Raw genomic sequence first — 19,715 nt, forward strand, 5'->3', positions numbered from 1 at the left:
TTCCAATTTGATTGGCACTCCCACAGATACCAATCTACTAAAGGACCAATCAATTTTGGAAGGCAGGCATCCTGGGTAGTATTTAAGCCAGGCTCCAACCAACTTGTGGTGTTCAGAGCTTGGAAGAGGACTTTAAGAGGCAGCCAAATTTTCCCAGAAGATCTTGGTTGAGTTGAACACTAAACCTTGTTCTCTGGCACCACGCCTTCGCAAACCTGACCTCTGACATTGCCTGCTGAATGATACCATTGGCCCTGTGCTAGCTGTCCCTAAAAGAGCTGGCTGCTATGGGCTTTATGCCCAGCATTGCTGAGACCCCCTGACCTGTCCAGCATCACCCCTTGGTGCTGTTGCCTTTGGTGCAGTTGGTCCAGTGTCCAGAGCCTTTGAATTGCTGCAGCTGACCATTGTGGTGCAAGCTCTGCTGAAACTTCGAGACCTTGATGACCTTTGAACCATTGCTACTGATCTGGTTCTGCCTCTAACTCTTTTTCCAAATTTCTCTCTCTCACCTTTGTAAATAAACCCTGTTGTTGTTGAATCTTGAACCTGAGTCATGTCCTGCCACAGCAGCTGTAGGCACACTGGTAAGAACCCACTGGATGTAAAATTTTGGCTCCCCAGTGCCCTTGCACGGTTACAGAACTCCATATTTTTCTCCTTCCTCACTTTGCCCTTACTCCTTCCCTATTCCTTGTACCCCGCCTAAACTTTGCCATCAAACTCCAATTCCCTGCACCTGTAGGGGCAATTGGGATGAGGTCTCTGATATGTTCAGTAATTTGGTGAGGAGATTAAAGAAGGAACTGACTGGAGGAAGCTGTGAGTTGATGCACCAGTTGTGGTCGCTCCACTACTGATAGACATCTGACAAGCCAAAAGTGCAGTGAAAGCTGTGAGGAGCACTCTTGGTTTCACTGACACAAAAGGAAAACCTAACAAGTTGCTTTCTTTTTTCCTTGTAGTTATGAAAAAACGACATTTTATTCAGATCTCTTACACAATTATGGCACTATGCACCCAATGGATGCTCAGTGGATAGTAACTGAAAAAAAAAAAAACCAACGAAACAGAACTAGTGTCTAATTTAACCCCGCTCTGATCCATGCTACATCGGAGGCCCCACCCCCAAGGAGTAACAGGCGCACTATGGGTCTCCTCTGCTGCTTGAAGATTCTAGAGCATTAATGTCTGGTTTCTATGTTGCCACTTTCTATTTTGAATTTTGAAGACAAAACACCTACTCATGTCTAGCACCCTTTTTTCTTAATCAAAAGCAATATCAATAGCCAAGACATCCTCTGAACAAAGGGAAGCTAATTAAAATCCATAAAAGAAGGCCATTACCATCAGGGGTGATAGAGAGAGGAGATCTAGAAATTTCCGTGCTGGTTAGCCAACTTAGGAATTTTAAGGTTGAAAAAGGTTTTTTTTTTTGTTGTTGTTGTTGTTTTAATTGAAATATTGGGACTGGGAGTCAGAGGAACTATTTCTCTTAGAGCAAAATTGAAATCCTTTTTCTGAACCTTAGTCTGCTTTTGGGGAATGTGACAAGAACAACTTAATCTCCCAGGGCTACTAAAGCACCAAGAGATGTGGACTAGAAGACTTTGGGAATACCATTGTACTTCTAAGAATTCTTTTTGTCTTAGAGGCAAACTCTGCTAGCCCTGAGGACACTGTGCTCTCTGGTGCAACTCTCTGACCCCCACCAGGGTCAGGGCAGTCTACCTCATGTCCTGCACGCTGCAGTCAGCACAGACGCAGAAAGGCATTTCCAGCACTTGCTCCCTCTAGACATTTGGTTCAATTCTAAAAATGTGTTGAACTGGCTGCTTTAATCTTGCCTCATTAATTTTACAGATCTTTATTTTTTTGGTGACTTTTAAGGTGAATTTTCCCATAGGATCAACCTACTTGGATAATGAGGTGCTGAGAATTACCTAACATATTTTCAGTCTAAGCAAAAAAATCCACTGAGTTAAATGAGTTTCTGTCATGCCCCATGCAATGGCTGAATCACTGTGGAAAAGATGCACAAGGCTGTTTAAATGGAACAAACACCACTCTCTCTCAGGAGCCTTCCAGGGATTGCTTCTCCACTTCCTAATATAAAAAAGCTTGGATGGAAAGGTTGGCTGCAGGGGGTAACACTGGAATTTGTTTTTTTTTTTTTTAAGATTTATTTATTTATTTATTTATTTATTTATTTATTTATTTATTTATTTATTTATTTATACAAGCACTGGGTATAGTCAGAAGTGTGGGAGGGTGAGAGAATTCACCAGAGCCGGAGCGGGGAACAGAACAGCAGACTGATGAAATACACTGCTGAGGGGAGCAGCGGGCGAGACAGGAGAGGTCTGTCGTGCCATGTGGAATCCTCGCCAGTGGCCAGGGATCGAACCAGCGCTGCAGAGGCTGCGGGCAGCTTCGCAGCCCAGGGCTCAACCAGGGGAGGCCCCAACATTGGTTTTTGTAACTTGAAGTTTGATATCAAGCCTGAGTCCTCCCCACTGCTGGGGCCACATTGAGACTTCTGTCCCCACAAAATACTCAAGTCCAAAGAGAACTCTACCTGCCAGGTCATCACTAAGCTCAGTCACTGAGGCTTTGTTTTCCTTAATCACCATGATTACAGAGAAAACACCCACAATCTTATGGCCAAAGAATTACTGACCTCCATGAAGACACTGCATAGTAGAGAGGAAAGATGCAACTGACTGGCACTGATTCAAGTCAAAGTGGGTCCCCTTCCCCTTCCCTCCCCCCTCTTTGCCACCATGCTCTTTTCTTCTTGAGTCAGAAAATAAAGTCAGAATTGCTAACTGGTTCTATTTTTTTTCCTGGTCAGGCCCACTATCTAAGTCACTTCTGAGATGCTCCGCCTGTAGGCCCCCTTTGTTCCCTGTTCTGCTAGTTGGGATGTTTGGGTCCTAGGCCCACTGCAAATGGCAATCCCCTCTCCTCTCCCCACCGTGGCTGAAGAGGCTAAGAATACTCAGCACTGTAAGACTCTGAAGCTTCAGAGTCATCAAAACCCATTTGGGCCCTTCCCAAGTCACCCACTGCTGCCAGGACCCTCACCAACACAGCCCAGGAAAGCCAGGTCCTGCCCTGCCAGCTAGAATCAGGGTCACTTCTTGTGCTCATTTGCCAACCTGGCACATTTGGTGTCAGGAACAGAAACTTCTGATCCAGGAGCATGCAGTCATGAAGGTTTTTTTTTTTTTTTTTTTTTCCCTTTATCCTTTTAAACAAGTCTTTTTTCTTGTCCTTTTAGGAAAGATTAATTCGACCTTAAGATACCTGGTCTCCAGGAGCCTCACAGCTTTGTTCCTCAAGAGGAAGAGGGAAGAACAACCTCCAGTCAGTGGGTGGTGCTCACAGCCAACTTGATGGTAGAGGTGGAGCTTTCTAGACTCCACCCGCTAACGTCAACTCAATGGTAGAAGGTGCAACTTTACAAACCCCACCACCTGAGCAGGGGCTGATGGGAAAAAGGGCGGCACTGAAGCTTTGGGGAAGTTAAGCTTCTGAAACTCTTGACCAGATAAATTACTGGGCTTTTGATAGTTCAAACCACTGAACTCTGGGTCAGGTAAGCTGCTGGTGAGAGGGTTATCTGTGGAGAAGCCACCAGCTTGCCTCCTATGGCTTTGGCCTGGACCTCCGTCTCTGCTCAGCGGATGCCCCTGGGGTAGGACAGACGCATCTGGCCATGTGCCAGTCTATAAATTCTCTTTCTTCCCCCTCCCCTTTTTCTCACTCCTTGTGTATGTCATGCTAATGTTTCACACCATCCTGCAGTCCGAAGCACATGAGTGAAGACCCAGAAACTGGCTCGGGCCCTTCCATCCCCTCCCGGGTTTGCCTGGTTTCATTCCTCACTCTACGCTCCTGTCCCCTGCCCACCCCAGGATGCTTAAGGTTCTCCCTTTGGCTTGTTCCTCACCCTCACTGGGCAGGGTGCCACTGCTCACCTGCCAAGAGGGGGCTCTTGCACATGCCCTGGGGCCCTACCAAAGGCCACCAGCCACCATGCAGTCAGGAATCTGCTCTTTCTGTTTTGTTTTCAGTCAACAGTAGGGCAGATTCAGAAGCCAGCATCATTTCACAAACAGATGCAAAGCAGAGAGACAGAGGTAGAAATTATAGACTGAGGGCCTCTCTGATGATGCAAGGGCTAAGACACAGCACTATGAAGCTATCTGTAGCCTCTGCAGCACAAGTTTGATCCCTGGGCAGGGGGCTGACCCACATGGCACAGCAGACCTCTCCTGTCTCTCCCGCTGCTCCCCTCAGCAGTGTATTTCAGTCAGTCTGCCTGTTCTGTTCCCCACTCTGTCTCTGGTGAATCCTCTCAGCCCCCGCACCTCTGGCCTGTGCCCCAGTTCTTGTATGCATGAATAAATAAGTCTTTTTTAAAAAAAAAAAGAAATTTAGAGGCCAGTCACAAGAAAAAGGGCACCAGGGTAGGAGAATGCCCCAGATGGCAAGGAGCCTAAAAGGAGGGAACCAAGTATTCAATGCTCTCTTATGCTGGAGTAGAACGTTGGCAGTTGGTGTGGACATGAGGTGGATGGGTGCCGCCCAATCAGCCCCAGCCATGGTCCTTGAGCATGTGGGCTAGCTCAGTGATGAATTTGCTTTCTTTTATTATTTCTGGCGGCTTCCAATAACATGTTCACAGTTCAAGTCCAGAATGGTTTTGCAGTTTTCTGTGTGACGTCTTATTAGAAACACTGGCTCTTCTGCAGGCTGGCAGCTCACATTAACCATAGGTTCATCCTTGACTTTCTTGCAGGGACTTGGGAATGTCCATCGTGATTGGCCGTAATGAATGCAGCTGTAGCTCCAGCGGCAGGAGAGCAGGTATGCCCGGAAACTCTTGGATCTTTTCATCTTCACCATGGGCTGTGTGGAGTGTGGTGTGAATTTTTGGGGTACCCACAAAGCCCCCGCACAGGATGGGTCGCATGGGAAACACTGGGACACACAGGGAAAGGCTGAGGCTTGGCAGGGGTGGGTGTAGCGCAGGCTCCACGCTCGGGTGATGTGTTCAGGGGCAGGGCCCTGGGTCTCGGCTTGGAGCAGAGCGCTAGAGCTGCTTCTCGGCAGCCCGGCAACAGGCCGCCCGGGCCAGCCAGTGCTGACTTGGCTCCTTGGGGCACAGCAGCAAAGGACCAGTAGGCTGAATCTTCTTGCCCATTTTTCTATTGCATTAGTCTTTTTCTTTAATTATACTGACACTTTACTTATCTAAGATAATTAGCCCTTTTTCTGTCAGGGGTGTTGCAGACATTTCCCCTCAGTTTATCATTTGCTTTCTGACTTCAGCTATGCATTTTCAGCATGTCAGGCAGAAATCCCTAATTTTCATGTGGTCAAACCTATCCATCTCTTTGGGACTTCTGCATTTTAGGTCACGTTTAGAAAATATATTCTGAAATTTTTCTTTTTAATTCTTTTGTGCCTTTTTTTCCTCTTTCTTTTTCTGGGAGTTTGTTTTCTCATTAAAGTCCTTGATTATCTATAATTTCTCTTGCTATCAGAATGAGATAGGGCTCTAGCTTTGCACAGGATAATCAGAGATATATTTATTTGGTCTTTGTACCAGGTTCCTGGCACTGAGCCCTTAAATAACCGTTGGAACTTCCTGTGTTATAGGAATGTCGTTTGGGCTTCTCAGAATGAGAAGGCTTGGGGTGGAGGCCCTAGATAGGCTCGGGGCAGGGCTGGTCACCAGAAAGACCAAATGAGTACAGGACTGTAACTTTCAGATCACCTGCCCACATGTGTGAAGTCCATAGCTTAGGTACCATTACAAATTCTTGAACAATGAAATATGAGTTCTGGGTTGGTGAAGGCATCCAATCCTTGGGAGAGGGAAGAGGAGGATGGTGTCCACAGGTTTCCTGGGGACAGAAGCTCCTGCAATTGGGACCCTCACAGACCTCGCCCTACGTGTCTCTTCATGTGCCCGTTCTTCTGTGTCCTTTATAATATCCTTCATAAATGCATGTAAACATTTCTCCAACTTGGGTGAACTGCTCTAGCAAATTGAGCCCAGAGAGTAATGGGGGGTCATGGGACCCTCCAAATTTATCACCAGAGCATCAGGTGATATGACCTGGCTTGTGACTGGTGTCTGGAATAAACTCAGTCTGTGGGACGGAGCCTTTAATGTATAAGGTCTGACTCCATCTCCACTTAGATGGTATCAGAGTTGAATTAAATGTCTAGGACATCAATCCTGAGACTTGGAGAATTATCTGGTGATGCTGAAGAAAAAAACATTGCACCAACTCATGGTCCCAGCACTACTGATGAAGCTACAGCTTTCTCCACTAGGAGAAAATCCACTTTTAGTTCAGGTACAGTATCTCACATCTACCCCATTATGCCCTCCAACTTATGCCAAGCTGGGCTGTCTAGTTTTGCCAATCCCTGCTGTTTTCCTTCATAACTTTCTAGCTATTCTTGCATACTTATTTCTCATAAAAATTTTTGAATCAAAAACAAAAAAAATAAAAAACAATAAAAATTTTCGAATCAGCGTCCTAATTCTACTCAAAAACAAAGTAGATATTTTCCCTGGAGTCACCTTAATTGAATACTTACAGGGAGAATGGACAACTTTCTAATGCCAGATCCCCTATCCCAGAGCAGGGAGTTCTTCCTGATTGTTCATCCTTCTGATGTACCATTTTGAAACGTCCAGTGGAGCAGCTCCCTGTCTTCCTGGGAGCAGCCACAGCAGGACGGCACCCTCTTGTCCACTGGGAACAGGCCGCACTACTCCCTAGGACCAGGGGATCTTGGCGTCCAACTGCATGAGCGTGGGCTGAGGGAAGGACAACTTGCCACTTGTCCCTCTTCCCTGAGCCTGTCACAACAGTCGCCCTTTCTCTGTCACAGGGACTTATAGCACTTGTGACCTAATCAAGTTTCCACTCCACAGAAGCATCTGTGGATGAACAAGCAACTTAGATGTCCTCGGGAACTGGGGCAGGCCTTTTCTCCCCTGACCTCGAACACACAGGGCCCATTGGAGCCACGGGGTGGGCCAGTTGGCTCAGGCCACAAATGCACAAAAGGACTCAGATATAAATTTCTCACCCATCATTAATTGAGGTGAATCACTGAAGCACATGGAGAGAAGTGAAAGAAGACAGTTACCAGAAAACCTAAATCTGAGTTCCTTTAGCAGGTCTTGGCCAGCAAGATGCTGCACATTTCATATAAAGCATGTAGCTGTTTGCAAATAGCACAGCCATCTTGCAGGACATAGCCAGATATAAAAGAACATAGGAAAATAAGCCTGCATCTCTTGAGAGACACATAGTTATTACTCAAATCATAACTGGCATAACACTCTAAGATATACCAAAAACTGTTAAGTTACATCGCTTTACCACCGACATTCTGAATTTCAGATAGAAATACTTCAACAACTATGCTTCTGTGTCCAGAGAAATAAAACAAGACTATACTGTATTTTTTTTTAAAGGTTTATCTATTTATGCATACAAGAGCTGGGGGACAGGCCAGAGATGCAGGGGGTTGAGAGGATTCACCAGAGACAAGAGTGGGGAACAGAACAGGCAGACTGACTGAAACACACTGCTGAGGGGAGCAGCGGGCAAGACAGGAGAGGTCTCTGCCTCACCATGTGGATTGCTCCCTGGCCACCCGGGGATCGAACTGGTGCTACAGAGGCTGCAGATTTCTTCATAGTGCAGTGCTTAACCCCCTGCACCACCCGGGAGGCCCTATACTGTATTTTAGTGCTAAAATAAATAATTAAACATCATAATTGCTGCAATTCTGTTTGGGCTTAACATCATGAGTTGCTATGCTGGAGGCCTCTGAAATGGTGTCCCAAGTTTCCCCTGAAGGAAGTGAGCATCTTGATCTATGACCCTGGGCTGGGAGGATCAGGGTTTCACCCATGTTTTAACTCACATAACAATTTCCTTGCGGGTCTGCTCCAGCATCATGTACTGCGTCCACTCCTGTTCAGTTTCGTATGTCTTAGACTGATCCACGATCTTTTGGAACATTGTCCTCTTCCTGCAAGACACACCAGTTGGTTATCTTAGAATAAGATAACCATTCTTACCAGCACATTTTTGAAAAAGGCCATCTCTGGGTTTCTAACCTTGGCAACTTCACAGAAACTTATTAAATCAATCAGAACTAAGATGTTTGTTATTATCACAGAGATTGCTATTCTTAAAATAAGATGAAATACCAACTTGAAATATAAGGCGAGATCTGTAGCGATGATGGCAATGTCCATCATATGGATGGCATGCTCGTGCTGCCTGCGATTGAGGTTTTGAAAGATATTCAGGCCCTAAAAAAAAAAAAAAAAACACCACAGGACAGATCTGAGAAGTGATGCTGGCAATGAAGTCACTCAATGGCCAACGATTGCCCCAGGTGAGGGGAGAAGAAGCCCAGGCCAATGGCCAGAACACTGGGACTTCTTGGGAGGTGGGGCCCCTGTGCAGGCCCCAAGGCCATGCAAAGGGCTCTGATCTACCTCATCTCTCAGCAATGTTTTTCCAAACTCCAAGTGGTGTCTTTCCAAGATGGATGATCCATGCAGCTTAGCCAGCGGGTTCTGGGATCTGAATGAAAGTGAGAGAGAATGAATCAGAGGGTTGGAGACATATCCATTTCCACCGCCTCTTGAGGCAGAGAAACCGAAGTCGGGGATGAGAAGTGAGACTTTAGGAACCAGGACTAGAACCTCAGGTCTCCTGATGCTCAAGCCTCAGTTTCCTCCACAACTGATCTGAGTCTTTTAGGGATCATGGGCGGCACCTTAGGGAGTCTATCGAACAATGGATGCTTATCCCCAGAAAAAGGCACAAGCTCACATGATGCAACTTGCGCATTTAGAGACATATAGGTCCTCTGTGGCCATCTACGAACACTGGCAGTATGAAGTCCAAGTCATAGGGGAAGCCATTGAATTCCCACAAGCAGTGTGTTTATTCAAGTCTTAATTCAGTAAACATTTGTTGAGTAAATACTATGTGCCAAGCTCTGAGCTCAGTATTTAGGGTGCCGAGGTAAAATGTAAACACAATCTCTAGCCCCAAGGCAACGTGCAAGAACTGAGGACTCAGAAGAATGTGTTCTAGTGCTGACTAATGACATACAGGCCCCAGGTACTGGGCAAAGCTTCCATTTCCTCATCTATGATGTGGCTACAGTTCTTGTCTCTGCCCAGCCCACAGGTGGTCCCGAGGCCCACCTGGACCGTGGTTCTAGGACTGTGCTTCAGAGACCACCTGGGACAGGAGTTCTGTGAGACAGGGTCTATGCTCACTTTCCTCACCATGACACCTCCTTTGCCCAACATAAGGTCCACCACAGTCATAGTAGGAGTTTTATAAATACAAGGTGAATGAATGAACCATGATCAGTTACTAACATTGTGGCTCAAATTGTTCAGCAGGTAGGAAGGGAAGAAAGTTTTATATATTAGTTTCCTATTGCTGCTATAATATATTGCCTGAAATTTCATGGCTTAAAATATAAAAAATTATTATCTTACAGATCTAGAGTTTGGAGATCTGCAGTTGTCCGCGTGGCTGTATTCCTTCTGGAGGCTCCAGGGGAGGGTCTTTTCCTAGCCTTCTCTAGCTGTCACTTACATTCTTGGCTCGTGGCCTGCCCTCCACCTTCAACGTTCACAGAGAGGAATCTTCTCTCTGACCTCTCCCTCCCTCATTGAAGGACCCTTCTGGCTATGTGGGAACCTTGGATAATCCAAGATAATCCCTATATTTTAAAATTAATTTGATCACATTGGCAATATTCCTTTTGAATGAAAGACAACATATTCCCAGGCTGCGAGCATTGGGGCGTGGACATATTCTATTGCAGGGTTTATCCAGAACGAACGAGCAGGAGGAAGCAGTAAACCACAAACTTGTGGGACTTCCCTGCTGCCAGTGAGTCTGTGTGGGAGTCAGTCAGCCTTGGGTGATGCATCCTGGGGACAAGAGGTGGGGAGAGGGCCAGTCAGGGTGGACTCACTTCATCTGGTAGAGGTTGTTGGTGCCCCTGTGGTCAATGTCATGGCAGAAGGCAGCGGTGACCATGGCCAAGGCCTCCAGGTCTGTGAAGTATCGCTTCAGCTTTCCTGTCTGGAAGGGCAATCAGAGGGCCACTATCTTCTTTCTTGTGGGGGCCAGAGGTAGGGCTGAGGGGTCAGGTGTGAAGGGGAGGGACTGGAGCTTGAAGACACTGGTCTGATCTTGGCCCTCCCGTCTCCACAGGGTGGGATGAAGGGCTTGCCCAGACTGGGACAGGCCCTAGCAGAGGCGGACGGTGGGTCACCTGTGCTGCCCTTTGAGGTCCCATCTCCCTCGGGTGTCAGTATCCCAGTCTGCACATGGGATTGTTGAAAAACTTCCTGTTTTCAGCTTTTAGACTTTGGGACATTATAAAAAAATGGCCAGACTGGTAAAGTAACCCTTCCAAACCTGATCTACTGGTTTGGGCACAGTCCAGAAGGATCTTTTTCCAAGTGTCTTTCAAATATTCAAATCTTTGCTCATGCTGGGGGAAGAGCTCTGGGGAGATGAGCTGTCTCTGACACTATAAAAAATAAGTCAAGTGTGAGGTGTGATTGTCACTTTCTCTGGCTACTTGGCCACAGTTGCTTCCTCCAGGCCTGAGTGCCTGGACTGGGAAAGGAGTGAGGATGAGGAGTCTGGGCAAGGGCAGGGATTTGCATCATAACTGGGATGGAAAAAACAGTTTTAAAAGAAGTATAAAGGGCTCCAAACCCTCTGGGCCAGAAATGCTGATACAAATGCACACAGGCAGGCCCCTCACTGATAGTGCCAGTGTCCAGCAGCAGGGGCTGGCTAGAGAAATCATGGTCTACCTAAACAACACAGAATGCTGTGCGGCCACAGTCCCATCGTGGAGAAGCCTTGAAAAGATGGTGAATGAAATAAGCCAGAACACATAGAAGGACAGACACTATAGGAGTCCCCCCATGCGAGTGGTCAAATGTATAGACTCAGAAAGTCAGTGGTGGTCGTGGGGACTGGGGAGGAAGGGTGGCGAGTTGTGTACTGTACCAGAGTTTCTGTCTGGGGCAGTGGGAAAGTTCTAGAGCCGGATGGGGTGGTGCTTGCACAATAGGGCCAATGTGCTTAATGCCACTTGCACACCCAAAAGTGGGCAGGATGGTACATGTTATGTTATGTATATTTTACCACCACATGTGTGCATATAGTGCATATATGTGTAATATAAAACTATTCCATTAGCTAATAATCTCTGTGTGTGTGTTTATGCACAAATATGTCTCTGCGGTCTCAGAAGAAAGTTCAGAAGGAGTTAGTTGTACCATGGTTAGCTCCAAATAACTGGGCTAAGATTGAGTGTGTGTGTGTTGGGGAGGGGTGCAGCTTTTTTTCCTCACTTATTATTTATCTATACTTTTCTGTTCACCACTCTCTACCCCTTATCGAGGGGACTTGGGTTTACAACAAAGTGATATGACACGGCTGGGGAAATAGGCTCACACCTGGTCACATGCATGCCCCCAGCCACCCCACGAGCTGCGTTCCTTCTCCACAGACCCCTGGGTGCCCTTCCCACCCCAGTTCTCTCTCCCACCCCTCCGCCCCCACCTCCCCGGCCCACCTCCAGCTTCTCTCTTCGTGGACTTCATTTATGCCAAGCATGTGCCCTTCTGCATTGTTATTTCAAAGCAATAAATAGAGCAGAACCATGCAGCCGCTCTGGGGGAGCTGCACTGGGCGCCCCCACCCCCTTGGCCGCCCGCCGTACCACCAGAAGGGAGAACATGGTCTGCCCCACGTTGAAGCCGTGCCGCCAGTTGTGGTAGGTGATCCTGCGGTAGCCCTTGCTCAGGGAGTACATGAAGCGCACCAGGGCCTGCGAACACACGAGGCGCCCGTGTGAGCCATGCCCGCCTCTGCCCCGCGCCCGCCCAGGGCCTCCCGCCACCCCCGCTGGCCCCGCGGCCCCAGGAGAAGCCGCAGCCTGAGAAGGCACTGCCGCTGCATGCTCTGAGCACGGTCGTTGCGACACCACGAGGAGGATTCACCGCACTTAATCCACCGATAAGCTTCATCATCGGTGACTTGCAAAGAGCTGCCGTCCTGGAGAAGTAATGGGAGCTTTGGTGTACGTGAGGGGGGTGTGGGGTGGGGTGAGATCAAAAGTGTCTGCAAATCAGGGGTTTTTAAACCCGAGCGCCCACCAGAAGCACCTGAAGGCTTGTGAAAACAGAGCTTCTGAGTCATCAGAACTGTGTGTGTGTGGACGTAAGAAAAGCTCTGAAAACTGAGAAGCTCTCCTTTGTAAGAGACATCTGCTTATAGAAGAGGACTCCTTGGTGGGGCCTCTCCCTCCCTGTTCCAGGAAGAGGGAGGTGTCGGTGATGATACACAAACGTGGCATTTGCGGGATTGGGGGGTGTCTAGCCAAGTCTGTTAAAATTCCTTTCTGTGTCCCACTGTTTCTGCAGGGTCCAAGACATTTTTTTTTTTTTTTATCGAACCTTTGTTCGTCCATCTTCCTGTAAATTGTGTCCCTTCCCTTTTAAGTCCTAACCCCATCCATCAACATTCTCCTCTTCTTTAGCTGAAGATGGTATCTAGCACCTGAACCATTTCACAGTTACTTGGTTTCGCCGGGTCACTTCCATGTGGACAGGAGGCATTTTTTTCTTTGTTTTTTTTTTTCTGCTCATCGGTTTATTTCTTTTTCTTTTTCTTTTCCTTTTTAAGACGGGCTATCTGAGCTGAGAACTTGGAACAGTGAAAAATATTTTTTCCTCCCCAAACTGAGTAAGAGAGAATTTGCGTTTCTGATACTTTCTCAGGTGCCTCTGATGTGGTTTGGGACAAAATTCTGAGACACACTGCTTTCATCCTGTCATCCTGCAAGTCTGGGAAATGGTGAACACAGAACCCCCCCACCCCCCCTTCTCTTGCCATCACCCGGACCTTTGCATCACAGTACAGCTCAGTAAGAAATCCTGCAGAAAGGGCCCTATGTAAGTGGATTTGACTACATTTCCCACCCTTGGTGGGCTGTAGGCCGGTGCCCTGCATCTCAGCTCGTTACAGCCTTCAGAACTCAGGCCTCTGGACCGCGAGAAGCCGGTGTGCCTGAAATGCCTTAGTGCAGAGGAACTGAGTGTCTCTTTACTGATCAGGGCCTTATCTGGGCAGCACAGCTAGTGCTTGCAATCCTAAAAGTCAAGGGTACACAGTTGTTAAGGCAGTTTACAGACAGACATTTTCAAAAGCAAGATAGAAAGAAAAAGAGAAAGAGACATCAAAGAGGTTTGTTTTGAACTTACCTCCTGAGGAATGTGAAATTTATCCACCACTTTGAGCTCATAATACATCTGTATCCCACACTTCACCAGCTCCAGTTCTGTCAGGGGCAAGTCGCTGAAGTGGAATTTATTAATTTCATATTTCTCTGCATCAGGTAGCTCTGCTTGCTGCGTAAAGACCAGGAGCGAGTGATCAGGACACTTGGGATGTCCCTGGGCCTCACCCCTTCTCCCATCAACACTGCCCCATCCCAAGTGGCTGGGAGGTGCTGCGCAGAGGAAAGGAACCTGCTCTGCAGAGGCCCAGCTGGTGCTGCTGTGCCCTCACCAGGATCTCAGCCAGCTCCTCTTCCTCACACTCCCACGGCTCCTTTCCATACACCTCTCTGGTTTTCTGCCAGACCCCAAGAAAGCAGAGAGTAAAAACAGTAGGTTACTACATTGATGGTCTAAACGTGCCTCCACTTTTCCATTTCTATGTTTTTTTCTTCCTCTAAAGTCCTTGCAACAGAACCACCAACTCTATAAAATGGAGACAATCAAAATACTGAACTGGTGAATTGAAATCAGATTACAGAAAGTCATTTTTTAAAAGCATGCATATCACTAAATGAAATACTGCATGTATATCTGGCACAGTGCTTGGCATGTAGTTAGCACTAAATTAAATAGTACTGTAGTTGTATTGTTATTATTACTGACTGGGAGTCAGGAAGCGATGCTCCTGAACCTGCTCATTCTCTCACTGTGTGACTTGAGGCAAGTTCCTCCTGCTCTGGCCTATTTCTCTTTGTGCCAGAGGAGGAGGGAGCCTAGACCCAGTTGCTTGTTTGTGATTTCTTGACCCAACACACTAGCTATTATGGACTGAGAGAAGTAAAACATGAATTCATCCAAGCTGGATGTTTTAGCCTTTGAATTGATCGGTTAGTAGAATACGACGAAAATGACGAAACTTGATGTGCTATCTTCCCGGTTTAAGAAGATATCTGAAAACATTGGTCTGACTTGTTTCAACTTGTGAGGGCCATAAGCCAAGGTCTTGGGAGCTCAGTTTGGCGTCATAGCCAATGCCATTTGGTTAATTCAGTTTACCTCTAAAATCTTGAATTCTTTAAGACCAAAATCCCAGGAATGATGAATCACTGATTCCCACATATCTTTGAAAGCATCTGGTCCAATCTCCCACTCCAGGTAGAATTCTCAACAGCATCCCCGATCTATGATCATCGAGACCCTTGTTGGATACCTCTTATGACGAGGTGCTCACTACCTCCTGAGGCATTCCGTTCATAAGAATAGTAGAGAATTTTCTCATTATCCTGATAAGGTTAAGTGAGACCTATTTAATAATCTGAGTAATTCGAGGACAAGTTATTTCCTCCTTTTGGCTTCAATTTCTTCATCTCTAAAACGGGGATAGAAATTCTGACCTTTTCCCCTTTGTGGGGCTGTTGTAAGCATTAAACAAGATTGTAAGTGTGAAATTGTCTTATAAACTAGGGAGTGATAAAACTCTGTGAGGGACATCTAACTTCCTCACTCTTACTTCTTTGCTCACCAAGGTCCTCTGTAATCTGATTGGGTCTTCTAAGTTAGCTGACCCCATTGAAGGAGGGTCTGAGAAGAACGCTGTCCATTGTCTGGCAGATAGAGATAACACTTAGAGTAAGAACAGTGGTTTGAGGACTCCATCTCCAGTACCAAGTCAGCCTGACTGTAGTGAAAAATGGAGTGTCTAGAGCTGCTAAACCAAGACTGAGGTGACCCTGTAAGGGACACAGAGCAGCCTTACAGAGCAGCCATTATGTACTAGTCTCTGGCACTCATCCATCTATCCATCCACCCACCCATCCATCCGTTCCATTCATCCATCCATCCATCCATCCATCCACCCACTCACTTCATCCATCCGTCCATCCATCCATCCATCCATCAATCTGTCCATCCACCCACTCCACTCATCCATCCATCCACTCACCCACTCCATCCATCCATCCATCTGTCCATCCACCCACTCCATTCATCCATCCATCTACCCACCCACTCCATTCATTCATCCATCCATCCATCCATCCATCCATCCATCCATCCATCCATCCATTCCCCCACCTACCTACAACATCCCCTGTGCTAGGCAGGAGTGAGATGAGAAAGCCCACCCCAATCTATGCTCTTGTGGAGCTTGAAGTCTTTGCTTTACATCATCATGTCTCCAAAGCACAGTCTCTGCTAGAGTAGAAACAAGGAAAGAACTTTACCCACCAAGATTTTCTGAATCTCTTCATTGTCACATTTCACATGGTATTTTACCATGTCCTGGAAAATATCCTTCCTGTTTTCAAGTTTGTTCATTGATTCATAGGTGTCAGGATTTAAGACAGACCAGCCCAGGAATTGAGTCAAGGACTGAAAGGGAAGAAAGGAAGAATCAGAGGCAGAATGTCAGGTTCTATCCTAACTGTAACTTGAGGCGAGGATCTCTATGCCACCATTTTCTCAACTATAAAATGGGTTTGATGAGCTGGGTACTGCCCCCCTCAAAGAGATGTGAGGATAAAAATGAATGGGAATGCCCTTTAAATAAGGTACTAGCACACATCAAGTGTCATTCTTGTGTCATAACTTCACAAAAAAGGAGTGTGCTGTGTGACTGTGGGGATAGGGCATGCGGGAATCTACTTTCTGCTCAGTTTTGCTCTGAATCTAAAGCTGCTCTAAAATGTAAAGCTAATTAATGTCTTTCTTTTAAAAAGATTTATTTATTTATTTATTTAAGTACTAGGTACAGTCAGAAGCGCGGGAGGGTGAGAGAATTCACCAGAGCCAGAGCAGAGAGCAGAGCGACGAAGTACACTGCTGAGGGGAGCAGCGGGCGGCAGGAGAGGTCTGCGCGCCATGTGGAACCCTCACCCGTGGCCGGGGATCGAACCGGCGTTGCAGAGGCTGCGGGCAGCTTCGCAACCCAGCGCTCAACCACTCTGCCACCAGGGGAGGCTCTAATTAATGTCTTTAAATGGCATGTGTGGATTTCTCTGCCAACGTGTGGCAGTGCAGAAGGGAGAGTGAGAAAGTGGAGTCTGAGGCCAAGTCAAGGTCACACTTACAAGGCGAGGTCCCGTCTCCCACAGCAGTAGCAGTACCATGGGCCCCACCATGTGGTTCTGGAAACCCAGCTCAGTGACAGGCTGATGCCAAATCTCTAAATCCCAACAGCAGAAACCTCCTGCAAACCATACCTCCATGAGGGTCTCATCCATTTCATCAAAGGGTTTCCCGTCCTTGCGATTATAAAATGTAGCCACCCCAACAATTTCTTCCTTCTTGTTCACAATTGGCATAGAGAGGACATTTTTAATCATCCACCCAGACTCATCCAGAGGCTCTTTCTACAAGAGAAGAGAGAGCATGTTTCCCTGGGCAGTGGGCTGCGGAAGCAGCTGTGGTGGATGACACGTTGCATACTGACCCTGGCTGGCTAAGAGGGTGGCAAGAAGTCAGAACTGACTGGATTTTACATGTGTCCTTCACCACACAAATGCCAGGAGCAGGTCACCCTTCTGTTGGAGCTTCTTAACGCAGAGTTACTTTGATTTCCTCTCTAAGATGTCAGGGCCATTGCATGCCAGGCAGAGCGCTATGTGCCAGGACAAAAGAAAATGCACAAGCAGTCCAGGGAGATGGTGCTTCTCTCTCAGACAGGGGCTACCTGCGGGGGGGCTGGCTTTAAAGAGGCCACGTTGGCGATCCTGGCAACTCAGAATGAGATAACTAGTTAGACCCCGCTCTGCTTTTCTCCTGTCCTGGGTTACTTCTAGTGCATTATTTAGCCTCTCTGGGCTTCCAGTTCTTCATCTCTAGATGGAGAAGATAATAAGAGCATGTGCCTCATGGACCAAGTGAGAAAACAGGTGAAATTCTTGGCCAATCCTAAGATGACCTTTGTACATCACTTCCCATTTGTGAGAGCTGCACGTGCATCGTGTGTACAATGGGGCTAACTGGACTAGATCTTCCCAGTCCGGTCAGAATCTGCTGACTCATCAAGCATTTTACAGAGAGCAAAAAACTGAGGTGGCAGCCAGGGAAACCAAGGCAGATGAGGCACAGGCATTGCCCTCAGGTCACTCACAATCTGGAGGGTCACCAGGCAGTTATGCTGGACATGGGAAGTTCTCTAGGGGGTCAGGGGAGCCCCCTGAAGAGTCTTCCAGTTCCAAATTTCTGAAATTCTTAAAGTGGAGAGACGATCACTGTTATGATGAGGTAACTCTGGGACTCAGCATCTGTGCGGACGGATGCAGAAAGCAGCCTGAGGAGCACGGGGCTATTGGTCAGGTGACGGGTTCAAGGTCTGCCTTTCCCCCCACTCTCTACCTAACCCTTCAGGGGATCCCTTCTCTCTGAAGGTTGTGTTAAGTTGACAGAGGTTATTGACAATGAAATGGGAAAGAGGGATCTTATAGCACACAACCCATGTTTTAAAACAACCACTCAGGCTACTTTGGGGAGGATGACTTGGAGGGGAAAGATTCGAATCTGGAAACAAGATCAGATTTGATTTGCTAATGTGGGTCCAGTGCAATAACTGGACGACCTGGGGAAACAAGTCTTGTTGTGGTTATAATCACCTTGGCAACTAGAAGCAATGACTTGGGCTTGTCACTCTGAAATGGTAGATGTCACAGCAAAAGGTGTATATTATTTCAACTTCAGAAGTATGTAGTTTTCCTAAGAGTCATTTTTATGTCCTTCTTAATTATGCCTGATTGCTATAGATTTGTCTTTCCTCATACCTAGCAAATATTAACAGGGTCAAGAAGATATCAAGGAAGATAAGATCCAACTCCTGACCGAGTAAGCTAATACTTTGCTGAGGGGGATTAGTGTTCTTTCTCTCCGCCTTTCTCCTGACCAGCAGTCCCATTTGCAACCATGAGTTCCATGGAGACAAAGAACATGTTGTCTCGCCCACCATGGTAGCGTCATGCCAGTGCTTGGCACAGAGGACGCCTTCAGTAACTTGTGTAAAAAGAACAAACAAAATCAAATGGAATACCAAATATTCCATGAAAGTCTCCAGGAGACAGAGATACTACCCAGCCAGGGGAGAAAAATAAAACCTCATGGAGGTTTCATGGCATTCCATGTTCTAAAAAGGCAGAGGGGCCTTGGGCTGGGCATGACAGTTGGAGGGAGAACAGAATAAGCAAAACCCAGAAAACAAAGAATGTGAACACTAAAACTGAACAGGACCTAGAAAAATACCGAGGGAACTTTCTCCTTCTCCACTTCCGTGGCCACATGACTTTGTGGTAAAAGTGTGTGCACTTGTTGAGACCGCTTTCCAATAAAGACTTGGATTAGAATGTATTCTGATACTCTATGGGGAGAAACAAATCCTATGACTAAGAGCAAAGAAAAACTGACTCACCTGGAATGCAAAGAAGTCCTCTGAGGGAGCATTCATGACATTGCAAATCTGGAAGGTGTAAGGGGATAATGCAGCTGAATTAGACTCGAGAGGGTGCCAGTGCAACCTTGCGTGCTGTTTTCCAAACACCACAGCCCTGCCTGAGGCTTTCAAATTCTTTTCATCAAGTGGACATGCTTGAGATGGTTTTGAATGATTAACTGTGTCCATGGACAGAAAAATAACTATCTTATAAACATCTTTGGTCACCATTTGCTCCCCTTCTGAGTCATTTCCAGGTTTTGAAAAACTTGAGACTATAACTTGTCACTAATAGTTAGATAGCATCTCATTTTGTTATTTACTTTTGTTAAGTACATTTTCTGTATTCAGTTATTTTTTTTAAAAGATTTATTTATTTATATAAGAACCAGGGTACAAGCTAGATGTGCAGGAGGGTGAGAGGATTCACCAGAGACAGAGCAGGGAACAGAACAGGCAGGCTGATGAAATACACTGCTTAGGGGAGCAGCGGGCGAGAGAGGAGAGGTCTGCCGCACCATGTGAGATTGTCTCAGGTCGGCAGGGATCGAACCCGCGCTGCAGAGGTTGTGGGCAGCTTCACGGTGCGGCGCTCAACCGCCTGTGCCACCAGGGAGGCCCGTATATCCAGTTATTTTTTTAAATTAATATAACAAATGTCTTTGAATCAATTGCATTGGGGTTTGATTTTGTTTGTTTTTTAAGGGAGGAGTTTATCCCTGGGGTACAAATTCCAGAGTAGAATGAGAAATGAAAGGTGTTGTAACTTTGGTTATGTATCGCCAGATGCTTCTTCTGGAAATTGGACCAGCTTTCCCTACCAGGCAGATGGCATGTGCGTCTCCCTCTGGAGCCCTGCCCGTGGTGCTCCTGGGTACAGCTGTGTCCAGCTGTGTCATGTGAGTC

At 46.8% G+C, this 19,715-nt stretch overlaps 1 protein-coding gene across 1 annotated transcript in view; it reads right to left on the minus strand.

The window, feature by feature from the left end:
- Window positions 1-19,715, minus strand: part of PDE6A (phosphodiesterase 6A) — a gene marked incomplete at both ends in the record, with an annotated part of 101,261 nt that overhangs the window by 44,892 nt on the left and 36,654 nt on the right. The window contains 10 exons of the mRNA XM_084252418.1: window positions 7,969-8,076; window positions 8,262-8,362; window positions 8,552-8,639; window positions 10,060-10,169; window positions 11,833-11,940; window positions 13,376-13,522; window positions 13,683-13,748; window positions 15,620-15,763; window positions 16,594-16,743; window positions 18,789-18,836. Of these exons, the coding sequence (XP_084108544.1) occupies window positions 7,969-8,076; window positions 8,262-8,362; window positions 8,552-8,639; window positions 10,060-10,169; window positions 11,833-11,940; window positions 13,376-13,522; window positions 13,683-13,748; window positions 15,620-15,763; window positions 16,594-16,743; window positions 18,789-18,836 (1,070 nt within the window). The remainder of the gene's footprint in view (window positions 1-7,968; window positions 8,077-8,261; window positions 8,363-8,551; window positions 8,640-10,059; window positions 10,170-11,832; window positions 11,941-13,375; window positions 13,523-13,682; window positions 13,749-15,619; window positions 15,764-16,593; window positions 16,744-18,788; window positions 18,837-19,715) is intronic.

Source organism: Talpa europaea, assembly GCF_964194135.1.
Source record: "Talpa europaea genome assembly, chromosome: 13".
NCBI lineage: Eukaryota > Metazoa > Chordata > Mammalia > Eulipotyphla > Talpidae > Talpa > Talpa europaea.